At 38.6% G+C, this 21043-nt stretch overlaps 1 protein-coding gene across 3 annotated transcripts in view; it reads right to left on the bottom strand.

Annotated features, from left to right (window-relative positions):
- GRB14 (growth factor receptor bound protein 14) overlaps window positions 1-21043 on the bottom strand; it is a 110527-nt gene that overhangs the window by 47895 nt on the left and 41589 nt on the right. The window contains exon 1 of one of the 3 annotated variants that reach the window (XM_040644524.1): window positions 11131-11238. The exons of the other annotated variants lie outside the window; for them this stretch is intronic. Coding sequence (XP_040500458.1) covers window positions 11131-11193 — 63 coding nt within the window. The 5' untranslated portion in view covers window positions 11194-11238. Of the gene's footprint in view, window positions 1-11130; window positions 11239-21043 lie in introns of those variants that run through there. 3 annotated transcript variants of the gene reach the window in all.

The raw sequence follows: 21043 nt of genomic DNA, 5'->3' as shown, positions 1-21043 counted from the left end.
GTCTTAAATTCTCTCCACTAAAAAATATTTCAAAAACACATTTTGCTTGAGCATGAAGAGTACGCATTCAGTTAGTTATAAGATATTAACTCAAAATAGATATTGTCACCAATTTCAGAACTACAGAAAATGACCAGCACAAACAAGTCCATTCCATATCCCGTGGCTCCTTTTAAATTTATGCCCTGTAATCCTCTCCTTATTCTCTAACTCCAAACATACTATTTTTCTCAGTTTCTTGAAACAGCCATGCTCCTTCCTGACACAGGGCCTTTGCATACACTACTAGAGCTGCTTTGTACAGTCTCCCCACCTTCTACTTTTCATCCCTCAGATGAACCATTATTTCTGTGGGGAAATTTCAATGACCCTTCCAGTTTAGTTCAGACCCTTTGTTCCACGTATGTGTGTCCACAACAACCATGTAATTACTATCCATCAGCCTCCAGTGCTCAGAATACTGCACGGCAGCAGAAATGATGTCAATGTTTGCTTCCCATTGTGTCCCCAGCAGTTGCTACAGTGCCTGGCACACAGCTGAAAACCAAAACTATTCTTTTAGTGATGAATGAACCCATCATGCACAGGTCTGTAGAAGACAACATTAGGGATTCCAAAACAGTAGCTTTGAAACCTCATAGGGTTTGGAAAACCCCCAGGGGAGGAAAAAATACATTGAGACCAAAGAGAAAGCATAGGGAAGTTTTCATAAAATCTGTGGACTGAACAAAGGTGGATATCCACAAAGGTGGATAAGGTGATTTCTCCGGCCCATTTCAATCCTGGTATTCTATGAGAATTCAAAAAAAAAAAAAAAAAAGGGTCAGAGGACATCTGGGCAGGACAGATATTTATGAGCAAAGACACCAAGGACTTGAGAAGCAAAAAAGTATGCATGCACCAATAGACAGGCCACTCTGCCAAGAGCAGAGGGACTAAGTTATGAGGAGCAGGTGAGGACGTGCAGGGGTCAGGAGGCCTGCAGAAGGAGGGTCCTCTCCCAGCACTGCTGGGGACTGGTTTCTATCAATGCAAACCAGTGAGGAGGCCACCACAGATGGGATCATTTTTTAGATACACAAATGACAGAATGCCTTTTCTCCATGGTTGGAAATAGAGAATTAAGTTTTAAATGATGATTTTAGAAGACTATGATTACAAAGTGGTAAGAAAATAATGATAAATAACCACATGATGACCTAACCATTTAGAAGCAGGTTCCATAAGTAACATACAGCCTACCCTACAATGGCCTATTGACCAAACTGAGGTTAATTTTTCTTTCACATTCAAAATCAGAGGCAGACGGCTCTGAGTTCACTGAGGCAAGTCCATCACGTCACCACTGACTGAGCCAGGCTCTTTCCATTAGTTTGCAGTCCTCAGGGTCACAAGCTGGGTCATCCCCACAGCATCTCTGTAAAAACTCTGAACATGTCTACATTTGTATGCCATTTCATCTCAACGGGAAAACCACAGGGCATGCCTGGATACACAGATAAACAAATCCAGAGTTGAAGGACCTCCAGAAGTTCTCATCAATTCAAAATGTAAGGATAGAGATTTAGGATGTCTTAATTTGTTTCCCATCCAGCATCGAGACGAAGGGGTCCCGTGTGGAAATGGCCCACGGCTGGCGTGGTGGGGGACTGAGCACTGCCACACCTGACAGTATGGAAGAGCGACACTGCCAAATTGTGACCTCGCCAGGCTTCCAACCAAGAGAAGAAAGCCAGTCTGCAGGCCAAGGGGGATGCAGAAAGTCTCCTTGATGCCCCTCTACTTTATCTGAGCCTCCAACTCTGTTCCTGACCGTTGCTGCTCTCCTTCTCAGGCCAAGAGCCCCACAGGCTGCTCCTTCCTTGGGCTTCCTTTCTTCCTCCAGGGTAGCAAAGAAAGACTCAAGTGGGGGTTCAGTTTTGCAAAGAAGAAGTTGGAAGCCCTTTCAGTGTGCTCTGTTATGTGGGGGGAGGGGGGAGAAACAGCTCCAATTTCATCATAAAAGAAGGCAAACATTAAAAACGAAGTCTAAAGATATCCTAAACCACGCATACACACATCTACATATGTATATAGACTTGTTATTTTAGGACCTAAATCCAATATGAATAAAGAGGGTCAAATCCCAAATCCCACACTCATGTTTCCAATGACTTCATCAAAGGAGTGTTCTCTGAAGCCTCAGTGTTTTTTAAACTCATGTAATTCCTGTGAAGATGCCAGTGCTGACTAATTCATCTTTGAAGTAAAAAAAAAAAACCTTCACAAGTGCTAATGCTTATTCATATTTAAAGCAGAAAACCACTGGTCATGCTTATGTTGGACACAATGTTATTCCAGTATCTCATTTCAGGCTTTAAGCAATCGTTTATTCCCAGAATACCCATAAGACATGTCTAAGCTAAAAAGTTAAAAACGGTGTCACACAGTGAGAAGGACAAGTTGGGGAGGGGTGGCAGAAGGGTTAAGAAGCGAGAGGGACAAACAGGAAGAGAGGAAAGAGAATATTTTTTAGTGCCCGGGATACACTGGACTTTTTACTGTAATTCTTGGGCTGCCTGGCATTAATTGAAGCACTTTTAGGAACTACCTTGTTTTACTAATTTTTAAAAGCATGCTTCCTCACATTTAACGTCTCTGAAACTTGGATGTAACTTACCATCAGTGGTATGTCAGATTTAATTGGAAACATATAAAATAATGACACTTCTTGTAATTTAAAGTGCCATAGGATCAATGAAATATGCTGTGTTTAGCCTTTCAGGGACATATGGGAGGTATTATAATAGTATATATAGTATACACTTTTTACAAAATATCACTTTCTAGACCTCACATTCCCATGCTGTGACAGCACTAGGGGCAAGTGATTTATAGCCACTTTTGTCATTTTAATTTTCCTTCATTTTTCTAAATATTTATTTTATATCAGTGCAAAACACATATAGAACACATTCCTGTAAAAGAAATGTAATCAATACTGTTCGAAACACAAAATAGTAAAGGTCAAAAGGACTCTTGGAGAACCTCCACCGAAATCTTCTCATTTTACAAACAAAGAAGCGGCTACTGAGGAGGGTCTGATTGCCTAGGGAAGCCCAGCTATTCACGGGCACAGCCAGCCGGGGCATCTGTCTCTGGGCTCCTACCTCACCCTGTTCTTGCCACTCTGCTCCTCCAACTTCCATGCTGCTTGAAGCCGCTGCGTCTATATGGAATCTCAGATAAAAGTATCAGATAACTAAAACCACAACATGAAGATGCAAATATGTCCCCATGCACCTCGCTTTTTGAACATCAAGACATGTCGTTCTTTGGGTTTCACTTTTCGCAGCATTAACTTGCCAGAAAAATGGCATGTTCTGAAACAGCCAGCAGAGGGAGTCTTGACTTCCCAGTGAGCACAAATAGAGAAAACAGGATGTTTTGAAAATTACAACTTTCACATTGTTAACCCTACGGAGGTCCTATTATAATTACAAGCTTTTAAAAAGTTTAAAGCCATTCTAAAATATTCTTAATAATTTGAATGTTTCAGATAAACCCTGTGTACATCTTCAATAAGGATTTTTTTTTTTTTTGGTTCATATATATACACTATACACTCACACTATATATAAAATCAACTCAGTAACAATCTTTCCTAGAATTCAAGCTGAAAGTTGTCCCTGGCATTTTAGAGAGGTGATGTCAAAATATTTCTTTGAATCTTGATGGAACGACCCAAACGAATCTGACTTCTGAAACTATAAAATAAAATTCCTAATATTTTCACAAACATAACTGAATGTATATGTCCAAACATGCACGGCCGATCAGGAAGCGTTTATATTCACTTTCTGACAATGGCATTTGTGCCAAAAATGATTTTCGAATTCCTCTTCAGGAACTGTCTGAAGAGCAAGTATGTTTAATAACCTCCAGGGGTAGAAAATCTTTACCTTATCCTCTCAGAGGGTTCAATATCTGAAATTACCAAGTCTGGCTTCTTTCTTCTGCCAAAAAGAGATTATTATTTTCTAGATTTGGCTTGGGGTGCTGCGGCACAGCCAGGAGAGCCAGCCCTGAGACTGCCCCCAAGGGAGAGTCTGAGACAGTTGATCAGCCCGATGATTTTTAATCTGCCTTCATTGCCAAGTGCGGACCAGGCATTGTGGTTTACAAAACAACGTGAGTTGGGACTCCTGGGTGGCTCAGTCAGGTAAGTGTCTGCCTTCTGCTCAGGTCACGATCCCAGGATCCTGGGATCAAGCCCTGCATCCAGCTCCTTGCTCAGCAGGGAGCCTGCATCTCCCTATGCCCGCCTCTCTCTTTCTCTCTGACAAATAAATAAAGAAAATCTTTTTTAAAAACACCAAAACAAGAGTTACGGCCCCATTCACACGGAGGTTCTGCCCAGGTGTTCATGGTGATGGTGTACTTTGAAGTCTGCTCTGTGATCAGATCCTAAACCACCAGGGCACCAGTGATGAGTCCTAGATTCCTCATTCCATAGAATGGGCAAATAGCTGGCAAAGTGATAGAACTCAATTAATATAAGTGATTTTTACTATAAATTTTTGAAAGCAAAAAAGGAATTTAGTAAGTCTCAAGAGACTCCTACAGTCCCACTGAGCTCTATGGAGCTCCGACATACGGTTTAGTCACTACATCTTTGAGGCAAAATTGAGTGCGTAACAAGGGAAAAGGACAAGAGGGAAAAAGAGACGCAGAAAGGTGGGACTGGTGCGATGAGAAGACTGCAGGAGGGGGCAGAGCGCACTGGGAGAGGCGGCCTCCTGCAGGCATGGCGCTGACCCGGAGCTCAGTCCTACCTGGTCACTGAGCAGACATGCGCTTTGGGCAGGACACTTAACCACCCCCCACCCCAAGCCTCACATTCCTCATCCCAAACTGGATTCGGGTTCTTATGAGGCCTAAAGAGAATGCGTCGTCAGAGGTGTGTGTCGAGGGCAGTGAGTATACCAAGTTGTCCACAGCAGCAAGCTGGAGCTGGATAAAACGTCATGAAGAGGCAGGGGTGGACCAGCGGCGGTGGGCCCTGAGAGCACGGCTTTTTACCCCAGCTGTGAAACCAGGGAAGAATGAAGCGAATGCAACAGGGAGACAAATGTATCAACTAATAGTAATTACGTGCCAACTTTGTACCTTTCCTATGCTGGGCACTTGAGTCCAGAGATGATCAAGTGACACAGCTCCTGCCGTCATATAGTTAACATTCCAATAATGTCACCTTTGTCTACTGAAACAATGTCTTTGTATTAGGCACAATTTTACCTCTTTCAAATACATAACCCTGCCTGATTCTTCCCAGGACAGTGAAAGGAAAAACAAGCTAACCTATCTTATTATAGTTAAATCTAGGTTCCCAGATTTTTAAAAAAATTCACCAGCATTTAGTAGTCGGATTAATTTCTTTAAATTCAATTAGAGCCCCCCCGCCAAAGTTACAGAAAAGGAGCTGAGGGAACCGGCACATGGAAAGCACACCGTCTTTCTCTCCCTGGCTGCATTATTTCAAGGACAACTACTTTTTGTTTGATTCATTTGTTACAAGGGAATTTTTAGATAACTACCTTAATAGGATAGGGCACAAAAAAATTTAAATTCGTAGTAATAGGGAGATTTTAAACTGTTTATGAAACTAACAAAACATGCCATTTCATAGATGGTGGGGGGGGGATAGAGTTTGCTGAGCTTCTACTAGGTGTCAAGTACTACTTCTAAATACTCATCCTATATAACCCTCACAACTGTTCTGTGAGGAGGCATCACTACCCTCAGCACAGAGAAGCTGTTTTTCAGAAAAGTTTAAAAGAAGGCACCCGAAGTCACACCCCTGGTCAGTGAGAGAGCTGAGCTCAAACTCAGAGCCTCCTGGCTCTAAAACACACAGTCTCTACGATACCACACTTCCTAAAAACTCACTTCTCAGGAAAAGAAACATTTTGTGAAAACACAAAATCCATTTGTCTGTGTGGTACCTTTCCTGGATGGATATGCAGCAAAGTTACCCTGTAAACAATTAAAAGGGCAGAAGAAAGATCAAGGTTTAGCAAGAATGAGAACTCCGGGTAAACGGCAACAATCATACTCATTACCACATCACAACCACCTTCCAAGCCAGCCAGCCATCTGCGGGTTTCCTTTACCCTCCCCTCCTCAGGAAATCTACTCTCTCGCCATATACTACACCTTCTCCCGTCCCATGCAAGTAACAGAATACACTTGTTTAAAAAGCATAACCATATTGTGTATCTAGAAACACAATAATAAAAATCCAAGGGACAAATATTTACGGAACACCTGATATGTTGGAGGCACTTGTAGTGGGATGGCGAGCTGCCCGCCAAGAGCCCCTGTTCCCCTCTTCCTTCCCGGTGAGTCCTGACTCTGATGAGAAGGGCACTGTGTGTAGCTCAAGGCCGACATTTCCTGGCTTCCCCTGTCACCAGGGTTGACCACATGACAGAATCCCAGCTCGTAAAATTTAAGTAAAATCTCCTGGTTACCTCAGGGTGCCATGTTAACATCAGACAGAGCAGGCCGCCATGCCCTTGGTGCTTCCCAGTTTGTATGCCAGGAATGTGAACAGGATGACTAGAGATTTGCATTATCTTCCCATAAAAGGAAAAGAGACCCACACTAAGGAAGACACAATAGAAAGCAAGAAGGAGCTTGGTTGCCTCAGGACGTTGTCATGCAGCTACATTAGCTGTGGACGGAGTCTTCTTGTAAAGTGAAAGAAAAATAAATCTCCCTGTTTAATGTGCTGTCATTTCAGTTTTCTGGGTACATGAAATGAAAATCCAGCTCGTAACTGACAAAGCACTTTATTTAAGGAGTCTCTTAAATTTTTAAAATCTGGATGTAAGACCAAAACAGACACATTTTGCATTTTGAAAACCAAATAGTACAAGATTTATAAAAAACAAAAACAAAAACAAAAACAAAACAAAACAAAACCAGACACACAGAAAGCCTGCCTAAAAGTCAAATCTGAGTCGTCAGAAAGCGTAAGTATGATCCACAACTATGGAAGGCGAGTAAGACTTCAGTATCAGAAAAGGTAATCCTAAAACTGATGTCACGCGGCAGTACGTACTGAATTAGGAAACCGGGGGCAAAGCCACGTCCACGGATACTGAATCAAGACACCACTAAGATGTGCTGAGAAAGTCCTGAAAAGCTTCAGAATGGTACCACAGCTTGAGCTGGGACACAGACAACAGCCTCTGGGAAAGTAGACCGAACCCTGGAGCTGTCTCCAGGCCATGGAGCATAAAACTGGGGGCAGATGTACAGAGGAACCAACATCAAACAGTGTTTCCAGCACAAGGAAGAAAGGCACGTACTGAGCAAAGGCTTCCCACAAGGCTGGCGAAGCCACCGTGCACCCAGGCCCCAAAGCACAGGCAATACGTCCATGTGGACTGATTTTGTATAAACTTAAAAATTTCTGGGCAAAATAGTGATATGAAAATCTGTATTCTTTCATTCTTTACAAAATTATTTTTAGAAAGTCATAGCAATGATTCTAACTGTATGAGGAAGGAAATGAATATAACATAAACTATTCCCTTGTATAGACAGAGAATTGAATCTTCTGATAAATGGCATTGCTCCATATTATACTCATGAATTTCAGATTTTCAAAAGGATTTGAATCTTGAGGAAAATGTATTCAAAAAATTATCCCTTTTTCTCTCAGAGATTTCAGAAGATGCTTCAGGATCATGTATGCTTATGAATATCTCTCATAATTGTAGTACAGATAAAAAATGCAGAAATGTTGTAAACATAATTTGCAAAACAATGTAAATCTGATCAAGGCATGAAACATGCCTACTCACAGAATCAGAATACGGACATCTGGCCTTCTGATCTTGAAGGCTTTCTATAAAAAGAATATGAATTTTATATTACACTTAATGTATACTTCACAATCCTTGAATCTTTTGTTAATTCTCTGGGACCTTAAAATAGTTTCTTGATGTAATGTACCAATCTAGACAACTGGGTATAAATTCTCTCTCTCTCTCTCTCTCTCTCTACACACACACACACACACACACACACACACACACTTTGCTGCTTACAATTGCTTTCTGAATAAAATGTTTTCTACACTAGAACATATGGGAGTTGGTGGAGGTGCAGAGGGAGATGAAAGGATTTGCCTAAGCTAATTCCAGACTAGAAGTTGAATGGCAATTATACACCCCATAAGGCAATTTCATTAACATATTAATTTCAGGAGGTAACACATATCTAGGAGAAACACACTGGAAGTCACAAGACCTAGATTCTATTTCTAGCTTTGCCAATGACCTTCTGGGTGACCTTGCATAAGTCACTCAACACCCAAGAGACTCAGACTTCTCTCATTAAGAAAAAAAAAAAAAAAAGATATAACCTAGTAGTTATCTGAGGAAAATGCTATGAGGTAAAAGATTCATTCAGAGCATTTGGTGAGGATGTGTGAGAGATACGATGAAATCTTCGCTAGAACCATGATTAACCAGAATCAAGGAAATAGGACTCTAATAGAATTGGAGGAAACCAAAAATTGTTTCCTAAAAATTTACTTGATAGAAAATCTACCAAAATTCTCTGTTCCTCAAAGATCAAAGTATATTTGATCTTCTACAAAAAAGACCCATACTGTGTTAAGAGGCCACGTTTGAAGTTCAAGTTCCTAGCCACTCTCAGGAGAATCTCATGGCCATTTAGAGCAGATACACAGGCTGATAAGAAAATTACTCCCTAGTGCTATTAGCATTTTCAGAAATGCCCTCAGCCTTTCAAATGATTAGGATTCCAGCTGGCAAATTATTTTTCAAGAGCCACTCATTCAGGATGAGCAAAGTTTATGCCAAACTTACAGAAAAAGCACCTGCTGCCTTCTCAGGAAAATGAGAAGCTGCCCCCGAAATACTCCAAGAAATGCGTGTACTAATTTGTCAGATCATCTTAAATTATGGTGCATATAGAAAATGACAAGTTAATTACAAGCATGGAATAATTTTCTATCTTGGAAAAAAAAAGGCATGGTGTGACCAGAGCAGATGGATGTTTTTTAGTCAGAAACATGCCCAGTTCCTAAAATAAGAGATATTAAGATTTTCACAGAATAGTCTTCTAGATAAGGGGTCCTTTGGGGGTTAAAATGCCAGGAGAAAGAAATAGTGTAAGTACTTTTGGCAAATGGTGATGTCCTAAATTATATGGAAATTTAATATGCGTACTCACTGGAAAGCAATAGCGTGGACCTGGGCGCAGGGAATTTTGACTTACGTAATTATTATAATAAAACCCTGACAAGCAGCTTATTATAAAAGACCAAGAGAAATCACAATGACGTGACCATCGGCAGCTCGAACTTAACATCAATTATAATCACAGCTTTCCAGAGTAGTTTCATTCTGCTATTTAACCAGTCAGTGCTGGATTTTCTAACCAACTGCTCCTGGACTAAGTGCTCAAAGTTCTTGAAAATGATAGCATCTCTTTCTAATGTTTTACACTCTAATAAGAAATGGTTTAAATATTTTAACTATGAAAATACAGAATATATTATCTGAGTCACAGAATTACAGACACCAGTAAGACTGCAGAAAGCATTTAATGAAAATCTCTCAACTCTTTATGTTACAGGTGAGGAAGTAATGACCACGAGTTTAAGTGACTTGCCCAAGGCCACACAGCTAGTAAACAGAGAGTCCAGGTGCTATGCCTCCTACCACACCAACATGTCATCCGAAAGGACATGATGAAAGCTTCTTGGTTATTCTAAACTGCAATATTAACTGTATAAAGAAGAACTCAGACACACATTTGATATATATTAGTATACCTTTCACATTCCAGTGAGGCAGGGAATCTCTTCAGTCATTATTAATGCTTAGTCTAAATCAAATAAAGATTCAAGCTCACAGCAAAATATTTTTAATTAAATTTGCTTAAGATGAGAGAAAGGCATCAAGAAAGATAAAGAACAAATGTTGGCAAAATTACCATATACGATTCCAATGCCAAGTAAAAATGTCCCTAGTGAATAAATGGTCGACGGCATAAGAGAATAAACTGAAAACCTAAAAATTAAAAGCAATAAAAAAGAAATACTTCTTTCTTTAAAAAACACCCTAATTGTTACATTTGTCATTTTCAAACAAATTAAACCATGACCTTTGACTTACGGAATACACTAATAGTTAACTAACAGTTAACTATTAAAAGTCAGATACAGAAATAAACATTCCAGTTTCTAATGTCACCAAAACCATTCAGAAAGCATATTGCCAAAGATGTGTTTTGGTGCCTTCTTTTTCTATACTAGAGATGTGATTATTTAAGGATCTCAAGACATTGTTCTTATTTGGTCTATTTACAAGAAAAGTTTAGTATATTCAATTTTACTTAAATGCTACATTGCATGGTGTATTTATTAGTATCTTATAAAATATAATGCTGCAAGTAAGACATGGAAATAAACTTTACAAAAAACTAATAGATATAGATATAATATTTTCATACACAGGATTGACTGCATTAATAATTAACAGAAAGCTCTTTCACAAGAGAATATAATGGAAAGTTTTTCTTAAGCAAATAGGCAGCAACTCAATAGAAGTTGGTAGAAACCAGAGGATAATTAACTGGTGACATATGTTTAAACAGAAAAACAATTAGATAGTCCATTCAACAATGAAGATGGATGTATTATGAATTACAGTGAAACAAAGAAACTGCTTCTCAGTAAACAAATATAAAACATAATAGCTAACAGATTTCCTATTGAACTAAAGGCAAAGAGGCCTAAAGTTACAGAAAGAAAAAAAAAAAAAAAAAGCAAAAGCTTCAATATACACTCTAAATCACAATGCCCCGAAATAGAGACCAAACTGCTTTTACACGGAGCTTTTTTCACCACAGAGCTATTCTAGCATGGCATTTTCCCCCTTTGTCTAATTTCACTAATATACCCTTTAATTACCTCTAGCCTCAATGAATGACAGACTCTCTCAGGATATGTAACTAAAGTTCCCAACATATTAATAAACACACAGTAACAGAAAGAAAGAAAAACAGCAAGGAAAAGGAAAGAAAAAGGCAAAAGAAGTCACATACCCTTTTCTGTAGGACTATTGGCGTTATCGTAGGCAGAGTGACTCTTCTTGCACTCAGACTCATGCCTGCTCTTCGTAGAAGGATCCCCTCTCATAGATCATGGACGAAATGAAAGAAATCTTTTACAGTTACTCCTTGGGAATCTCAGGGCTCAGTGCAAAGAAACTAGGGAAGTAATAAATGGCACTCCGCTTATGTGATTCCAATCTACCCAAAGCCAATTAAGGATGGCTGTGGGACAGGACAAGGCAGCGACCAATCAAAGCCGGGAAAACTCCGCCTTTGTCCTTGGAAACACATTCTGATACTTTTGTTTATGATATTTAAAGAACTAGATTAACAGGCATCTAGTTCGCTTAACTTTTTTTTTTCCAAAACAGTGCAATTTAATGCCATCTTTGTTGACTAAGCAGCTATGCCTTTAGTTTACTAAAACATTTCAACATATGGCAGATAAGAAACTGTTTACATGAGTCTATTTAAAGTACATAAATATGCAGATGAGCTAAATTTACTTATGCAACTCATAGATTTGATAAATGGGTCGATTAGAACATATTATATAAAGTGCAAAAAATAATCCTGAGGTTAGAACTGGTCTCAAAGTGTTAATTTATGTGTTACAATAAAAGGTTTTTAAGATTTTTTTTTTTAATTTATTTATTTGACAGAGATAGAGATAGCCAGCGAGAGAGGGAACACAAGCAGGGGGAGTGGGAGAGGAAGAAGCAGGCTCATAGGAGAGGAGCCTGATGTGGGGCTCGATCCCATAACTCCGGGATCACGCCCTGAGCCGAAGGCAGACGTTTAACCGCTGGGCCACCCAGGCGCCCCACAATAAAAGGTTTTTAATATTCATTGATGCATTTCAATTCTTAAACAGCTAAAATTTTTGTATTATGGACGTTTCAGCTATCCTTAAGGTTATACCCTTAAGTATTTCTGTTAAATATTACCTTAACAATCAACCTAAAAATAATAACATTAAATATAAAGTGGCATTAAACCACAATATATGAACTTCAAATGCTTATCAGGTTTTTAAAAAGCACAGATCTCTAACTCAGCATCTTTCACTCAAATAAAAGCATTTAGACAATAATAATTGCTCAATGCAAACACAAAATTTTAACAACCATTGTGCCTTTATTCTTACCATAACTGAACACTATATTCTAATATTTAGGAGGTTGGAGGAGGGTCACAACTAAAGTCATTGGTGGCTAACAAGAAAATTTTCAAAATGTCAGTGTGACTAAATAGAGAGTAAAAGAAACACTCAACATGACATAAAGTATCATAATAGTAAAACTACTCTGAGTTATCATGATGATAAGACCCCTGCTGGACTGATGACTTCACAAGCATCTACCCTGTGCTCCTCAACCACAGCACATGGAATCAGTATGGGGGAAACTCCTTGTAATTTCTAGCTTACAAGGTGGTTGTTGTAGTAACAAGGCAAAGTGGAAGATTCTAAGCAACCCAGACACAAATTTTCCATTTCATTATCTAGACGGCTACTAAAGCGGGGTTTGCTTAACTGCTTTACACTTACGCTTTTGGGTGTGTGTTTATGCATGATGATCTCATACTCTTCAAAAGGAAAATAGACACTACAAACTCTAGAGTTCCCTACTTGGAATTTCAAAAGCTATGTAGATCCCTCAACGGTAGCTGGGGGGGAAATTCACTTGATACAGAAAGTCGCAGATGGATCTAGTTTGGGGGCATTCATTTGATCCTTATCCAATTAGGTTTACTATGGCCTTCTGAAATAAAAGTATCAATAAAAACCTACTAGTACTGGGATGGGAGTTACCATTTGTAAAGTGGAAGATTCTGGTTTAACCTTAAGTCACTCTTTTGGCAGACCAACAATAACAAAGCCCACAGTAACTACATCATTTCGAGATCATTAGCTGCATTATTTGGCTTTTTCTTTCTTCTTTTCTCAATTTAGTCTTTGGACATTACAAAGAAGTTTTATCTGTGGTCTCAAAAAGGGGGTTCCACCACAATCAAAGCAATTCATTTCACTAAATAATGAGGCAAAGTCCCCCTTATGTGTGAGGCGGTATGTTTGGTGGTAGGAACACACTGTTGAATAAGATATGGTCACTGTCTCAAAGTGGAATAGAGAGAATTCATTTCTAAATTTAAAAAAATTGCACTCAATAGTGGGCTGAGTCTAATAGTGATTAAACTTCAAGTACCAGGGATGCACCAAGGTCGAAGAAACTACACATCATAGGTGAGATCAACACTTCAAGGAGGAAATAACATTTTCTTTGACAAGTGATTAGGAGAAAAGACTATGCAGCACTTGATGCCTGATGGGGAGATAAAGTGAGGTTCCCAAAGCTGATTCCACATTTTGAGGTCTAGGCAAGTGGGAAGTCAAAGACGCTGTTTTACTTCACACTATAGAGCGTTTTACACCTAAAATGAATCCTTCAAGTCAAAATGATGTCCAGGCTCTATATTTATTACAGTGCAATATACCTGCCCTATAAGGGCTTTAAAAAACACTTGACAGACAACTAGTGTGATAGGTCATCTCTTTAGAACACTTGAAAATTGAAGTTTATAAATTTTCAGTGAAAACCATGAAGAGCAAAATGTGGCATTTTGTGACTCTATGTTGCCAAAAAGGTCACTGTCTTTGAAAAATGAGACTTGCATACACTTTTCCTAGTCAATAGGCTGAAAGACTAATGAGATGACATTCACGCTTACGACAGGCAGAGTCTCATTTTTCAGTGATCTTTCCAAGTGTTCATATTGACTATGCTTTATCTTACCTCCCACTTATTGTAGACACTGATTCAAAATTCAACTTTAGCCTATGCGTTTTTTACCATTATTATAAATGACTTTCACACTCACTAACCTTGTCACCTGATCTTTAATTTCTTAAGCTTCTGCAAAATGAGGATAAAAAGCCATGGCCAACAATTTTCGAACTGCTATGAGGGTCAAGGAAATCAAGTTTGTAGAGGGCCTGGAAAGGACCAAGCAGGGGCTGAAAAACTCTGCTGCTGCAGAGAATGGGGCCTATGATACGTTCTCCTTAGACTGTGTCACAGGTTGTTGTTTCTTTCTTTCTTTTTTTTTTTTAAAGATTTTATTTATTTATTTGACAGGGATAGAGACAGCCAGCGAGAGAGGGAACACAAGCAGGGGGAGTGGGAGAGGAAGAAGCAGGCTCATAGCGGAGGAGCCTGATGTGGGGCTCGATCCCACAACGCCAGGATCACGCCCTGAGCTGAAGGCAGACGCTTAACCGCTGTGCCACCCAGGCGCCCCCACAGGTTGTTGTTTCTAAAACCAAAATTTGATAAAACGAGGTTTTGAGCTCAATACAGCAGGATCAACAATGAAATATGTAGAATAGCACTGTACATTATTTTGGTTCTTGCTCAATACTTTGATCACAAGAGTGCATTCTGCCACTCAAAACATGCATATCGAGGTGTCGGTGTGAATTAAAAATAACAAAAAATAACCACTGTTATGATTGTTAATAATAGTTATGTGAACACCCAATATGAGCCAGGCACTAAGCCAGTTTTCACTGAATCCTTACAACAGTATGAGGGAGGCACTGGCTCTTCAGTAGATAAGGAAACGAAGGCCAGAAGAACAGGCAGCTAAGAAATGGTCCCAGGTATCAGTCCATATTGCAAAAGAACCTGCGCAGGCTCACAAAGTGCATGAGTCAATGAGACATGGTGAAAACTCGACTCGGCCCTCTCCACGACACCCCACTATTCTATTCTACAATATTCTCTCCCCCACATTGTGCTATATCATTTGATATACTATCAGCATATAATGTCATCATACGGTGCTGTATATACCTTAACATTTGTTAGTTCTCCTAATTCAATAAATATGTATTATGGGCCCTACTACGTGTGAAGTCCTATGCTATTTGCTGTGGGGAATTCAAAGTTGATAGCTCCTGATTCCTATTTGCCAAAGGAGTAGACTCATGAAGACGTGCAAACCATTAGTCGAAGTAGTATACAAGGTAGGATCCGGGCAGAAGACAATGCTACATAGGCACCAACCAACCTCTAGGTTCCAAGCCTGCCTTTCAAACCTCTTTCCCCAGTCAATGCCAATAAAAGCTTCCTAGAGTTCCCAAAGGCACATTCCATATGGCCACCTCTTTGTTCTTAATGTTCACTCACTAAACCCCACCAATCTTTCAAGGCCCAAGACAAGGCACACCTCTTCTGAAAGTGTCATTCATCACGCTTCCTTCAAACATCTCTCATTTGGGGGGGGGGGGCACAAGTCTACCTTAGAATTGACAGGTGGAAAAGAAGGAAGAGACAATACATATACTTAAGTCTCCTATCAAGGGTTACACACTTTACATATGTTATTTCATCTTATTCTGATAACCCTGTAAAGCAAGTATTTTTTAATCCTGTTTTACAGATTCCAAACATATCCATCTTCTTTGTGCTGTCTCTCTACCCTCTGTCATATACTAATTTGGTCAAGCTACTGCTGTGTACACTTTCTGTCACTTCAAATGCAGGCTCTTTAAAGGTAAGGATATGTCTAATTTCTTATAACCATCACGCTGTCTTACTCAGTGGCTTTGTACCCAAGAAACAAATGCTATAAGGTAGAAGAATGGTTCTTGATTAAGAAGTTCTACAAATAATTCTTTGGCTAACCAATAGACCAATCTCCTGCCTTACACAAAACGCAACTTGTTCTGCCGCAGCCTCCCTCTTCCGCCTGTGTATTGTGCTATTCTGCTGCCCACTCTGGGGCAGCTCATTGCCCATCCAGTTCATCAACTCCCTCAAAATCTCACATCAATGTTCACCCCTCCAAGTCATTCCTCCACCTAGATTATACCATTCTTTATTTTGCGCATTTTTAAAATTTAAACTTTTCTATTGCTCATGTCTTGCTCTGTACATACTAATACACGGTTTTGATAACTAATAAATCCTTCCCTAGGCCCTAGTTTCCTGCCTAACGAAAATACAGTCCTTAAGGGTGGGACTCAGTCTCTTATTTCCTCTGCTACTCCCAGAATACCTAGCAGAGTACTTTCTGTACACAGTAGGCATTATGTTCACTCACAATCATCCTGGAACGACTAGCCACTCCAGTTGCATAGTGGACAAGCCTCCTTTCTCATCTTAACAATTGTTCACCTTATGATTTATTCTGAACAAAAGCACAGTCTTCTTCACAGGAGCATTTGGATGTTCTTTTGCCAGCTGACATAGTTCTAGTGGTCAGTAATGTAAACACTAAATTTAACTGTTGTCCTAAGGACACTGATTTCAGAAAAATCTTAAAATATTTTATTATAGCAACTAACAGTCTAGATCATTAGACACAAAATCAGTACCTCCAGCTCAGCAGCTCACACTAAAGTGCATGGCTTCCCTATGTATGTGACATTTCATCAGGCTTCTCACCTGATGAGCCTGAACTGATCTAACTCTATCCTATTTCCCCCCTCCACTCTAACAGCTACTTCCTTCCATCAGGAATGGCTGTTTTTTTCAGCGATTCAAAGTCTAATAGAAAATTTTTTCTTTCGAAGAAATTACTGAATGGCTTATAAGCACTAGTGATGATAAATATTACCAATCCACAGTTCATTCAAGTATTTGAAAGTGTCTATGTATTCTATACCTAACATAGTTTTCTAGGAGCATTATGCCTGCCTACCAAGGAGCTACTATCTGTAGGAGGGCAGACGGACACTTAAAAACAATTACGACAAAGTGTTAAGTTCTATATATAAGCACAAATAGAGTGCTGGAACGACAAAAGAAGAAGAGCTAACTTCACCATGAGAGAGCAAACAAGTTCCGTAAATGAAAAAAAAAGATTCAAGAATGAAGATAATTCTGGGGACCCCTGGGTGGCTCAGTTCGTTATGCATCCGACTCTTGATTTCAGCTTAAAGGGTCATGACGGTCATGAGATCGAGCCCCACATTGGGCTCAGCACTCCCCCAGGGAATCTGCTTGAGATTCTCTCTCTTTACCCCTCTCCCCTGCTGCGCACATGCTCTCTCTCTCTCTCTCTCTCTAAAATAAATAAATAAATCTTTAAAAAAAAAAAAAAAAGAATGAAGGTATTTTCAGGTAAAGAAAACATATACAAAGATGAATTTGGGAAAACATGGAGGGAAGAGCCAGGCAAAAATGGTCATTCTATGTCACACTGAGCAGTCTGACTCTCATTCTTGAAGGGAGCAATATTTGATAAGATGTGAATTTTATCTCAGGGTGGAAGATGAAGTGTGTTGTTTCTGAGAATGGCAACTAGAAGGAAGGAAACCAGTTAGAAAGACCTAAATGAGTCCAAGAGAGAAATGGAAAGTATCAGATTAGAAAGAAGTCAAGATTTCAAAGATAACAGGAGATAGAAACAGCAAGATCAAGTAGCCAAATACATACAAAAGTCATTAATTGTTTCCTATATATGGCTTACAACATAAGTTACACAAGTATAGGCTATAAAAAGATAAACACCTTGCCTACACTCTTCATATTTCATATACTTTAAGGTTTTCTTAAGAAAAATAGTCTGAAATTTTAGAGAGATAAGATAAAGAGAACAGACAGAAAACAAGCACCTACCTTTCTTCATGTTCCCAAAACCTTAAATTGACAACAAGAAGAAGAAAGAGTAGCTTGAAAAAAAAGAAACAATTTCCTTGGTAAGAAAGAAGAAATCCTTTCTCTCTTTTTTTTTAACTGTGCTGGGATACAAGAAAGGTATTTCAGCTGACCATGCACTAAAATAGTTTCTAGAAGCTAGAAAGTCATTCAGATTAGACTGAGAAGAATACAAGAAATTATAGCAGGAATTTATGTATAAGAGAAATGATGGTGTCAATAGATTAAAAGAAAGTAAGTTTAGAGTATATTTTTAAAAAAAATAGAAGATCATTATAAATACCATTCCTTAAGAGTAAAGGAATGCGGAAGCTGAGGCAACCCAAAACTTCCCCAAAAAGACCAAAAAAAGGGGAAACAAATCTAACTAAGTACTTCCACATAAATAAACAGACAACCAAGGATTACTAAACATTCAAAGAAAACAAAGAACAGGAAAAAGGATATAAATATGAACAAAAAATAAACCCCCTCCCAAAATATCAGAGATAATTCAGAAGAAAATTAGAATATTAAAATGTCTAATCGGACCACTCAGATCAGGTGAAGATTCAAGGTGCTACGGCCTTGATAAAATAGAATGCTGTGTAACAAGAGCAATCAAAGAACCACAGACCATTCCTGACTAGTATAAATAGTATGGAAATATAATATATTATTATAATAAAACTAAAAGCTAATAAGTGGTATGGATGATAAAGATGAGAGAGGGTCTCCCATAATGGAAAGTTCAAAGAAATGAAGAAAAAAGAAAGAAAGAAAACCACGGAGGAACAATTCAGAAAGATTAATACATAAAATATGAGTCACAGAAGGAGTATGAAAAGGAAGTAAAAGAAATAGAAAAGGCAGAAGAGAAGATCCCTGAGCAAATGAAAGTTACAAACCATTAAACTAAAAAGGCCCACAGATGGCTAAATAATTTGAATGAAAAAGGAATCATGCCAGACAAATAGTGGCAAATGGGACAACTTCAAAGAGAAAAGATAAAATTCCTAACACTTCAAAATCTAATCCCATTTATCATTAATATCCTCCATGAACATAAGCACAAAAATCCTCAAAAAAAATAATAAAAGCAGGGGCACCTGACTGGCTCAGTTGGTAGAGTGTGCAACTCTTGATCTCAGGGTCATGATTTCGAGCCCCACGTTGGGCACAGAGATCACTTAAAAAACAAATAAAGACTTTTTTTAAATAGAGAAAAAAATAATAAAAACCAAAGGAAGTCAGAAATCCATTTTTGCAGGGAACATCATACCCCAGTAGCAGTAGGAAGTCATTATATTAAGAAAACTTCACACTTTCTCATTTCCATTAACACAGAAGAATCAAAGACTGAAAGAAAAAAAAATTCAAACACAAAAATGAAAAGGCTTCTTAATTTAGTACTTGGACCTTGACTCTCTTCCTTGTGAAACCCTCACAAATACATTCCAAGAACCTTCCCCCCCTTGAAGATGAATAATAAAATGGAACTATCACTGAATCCATATAAACATACTAACAATGGGGGAGAAAGGAGTAAAGGTACAGAAGAAACTAACGGCGGAAGAGGACTACTTGGAAGAAAAGTTCTGCCAAGTCTGGATAAAATGTAAGACCATACATTAAACCAAGAATAAAAAATAACTAATGAAGCAAAAGCATGTATGTTCGCCCAGAAAATTAAAGGCAATACGGAAGAAACAACAAGACAGTAAGAGGAGGTGAAACATCTGCTGGTGGAGCTCAAGAGATTTAACTGCTCTATCGAAACCACTTGAAACCAGAGTTAAGGTAAACAAACGAGAGATATAAGAAAAGCATCCAAAGAGAGAAGAAAAACCGTTTAACTTTAAGAAGCATTAGAAACAGAGGCAAAGTTAAGGAGATCTCTACATCTGAAACTGGAATCTCCACAGAAGAAAACCAAAATAATGAAAAAGAATACATGTATTAAGATAAAATATAAGAAAAATGGGGGGGGGGCACCTGGGTGGTTCAGTCGGTTAAGCGTCTGCCTTCAGCTTGGGTCATAATCCCAGGGTCCTGACATTGAGTCCCACATATGGCTCCCTCCTCAGCAGGGAGTCTGCTTCTCCCTCTGCCCCACCCCCGCTGGTGCCCTCACACTTCGTGCGTGAGCGCACACAAAAATAATAAAATATTTATTAAAAAAAAAAAGGAAAGAAAATTTTTTCAATAAAATACCTATCAAAAGGGCATACTTCCCCAGAGAAACTCATTTTAAGAATCAACAGTAAGTTACCTCAGTAAATTTACTGGACTTCAAATTTAAAGAATTCTTAGGCATCAAGACAAAAGAGCTCTAGTAGCTTTAAGGGGTGAATCCATCAGTTGTGGTATTTCTCCACAACACAACACAACACAACACAACCACAGGCTTCAGGCTTTGGTGGACCTCACTGCCTCTGGTTACACCACCGGATGGAGGAAGGCCCATGAAATCCTTGAGGAAAGAAATATAAATGAGATTTTAAAATCTAGCCAAACTCATTAATTATAAAGGCAACAGCCAAAGTTCAAAAGTTTTGAACATATGCAAACACATAAAATCTTGTCCCCATGGGATCTTCTTGAGGAATTTACTAGAAGATAAACTGTAGTCATCTAAGAGATGGCTAAAAAAATCAGAGTAAAAGGACTATAATAAATAATGACACTACTTATGGGACTAGCTCACTATGTCATTATGTTGCAATAATAAAATATAAGTAGTATAAGCCTTAACAGTGCAGAAATGATAAAACAAACAAAGAAAGATGAAAGTTGAAGGAGGAAAAACATGGAACGTTACTCAGATCAAAAGATATTATTTAAAATTGATAAATCACAGAAGAATTTAAGCAAATTATTTTATAATGCTAAAATCAGCTAGTAGAAAAGGGAGAATCAAAGGGAGAAAAATATTAATTTTATTATTGCTCCTTAGAGGAGATTAATAAATAATCTTTAAATAAATAAGAGGATTAAGGTTTTTTGTATTTTTGCAGTCATGACAACAGAAACATAAACCTTCCTAATTAAAACAACACAATGCTAAAAAGGCAGAACACACTGTGAATTCTTTTCCAAAACCTGTAAGAAATATATTGTAAAATAAAAGAACAGTATTCATACCAAACTTTTATGTTATCTCAGTATTTAAGAGAGCCAAGCTTACTTATTGAAAAGAAAAAAAAATCTCCACATTTGAATTATAAAGCAGATTCCAGTCTATTCTGTGGGAAAGAGAG

The sequence above is a fragment of the Ursus maritimus genome, unplaced genomic scaffold, assembly GCF_017311325.1.
Source record: "Ursus maritimus isolate PB19 unplaced genomic scaffold, ASM1731132v1 scaffold_1, whole genome shotgun sequence".
NCBI classification, from domain to species: domain Eukaryota; kingdom Metazoa; phylum Chordata; class Mammalia; order Carnivora; family Ursidae; genus Ursus; species Ursus maritimus.
Note: the sequence above shows the minus strand (reverse complement) of the source record. Positions and strands in the feature narration are given on the sequence as shown.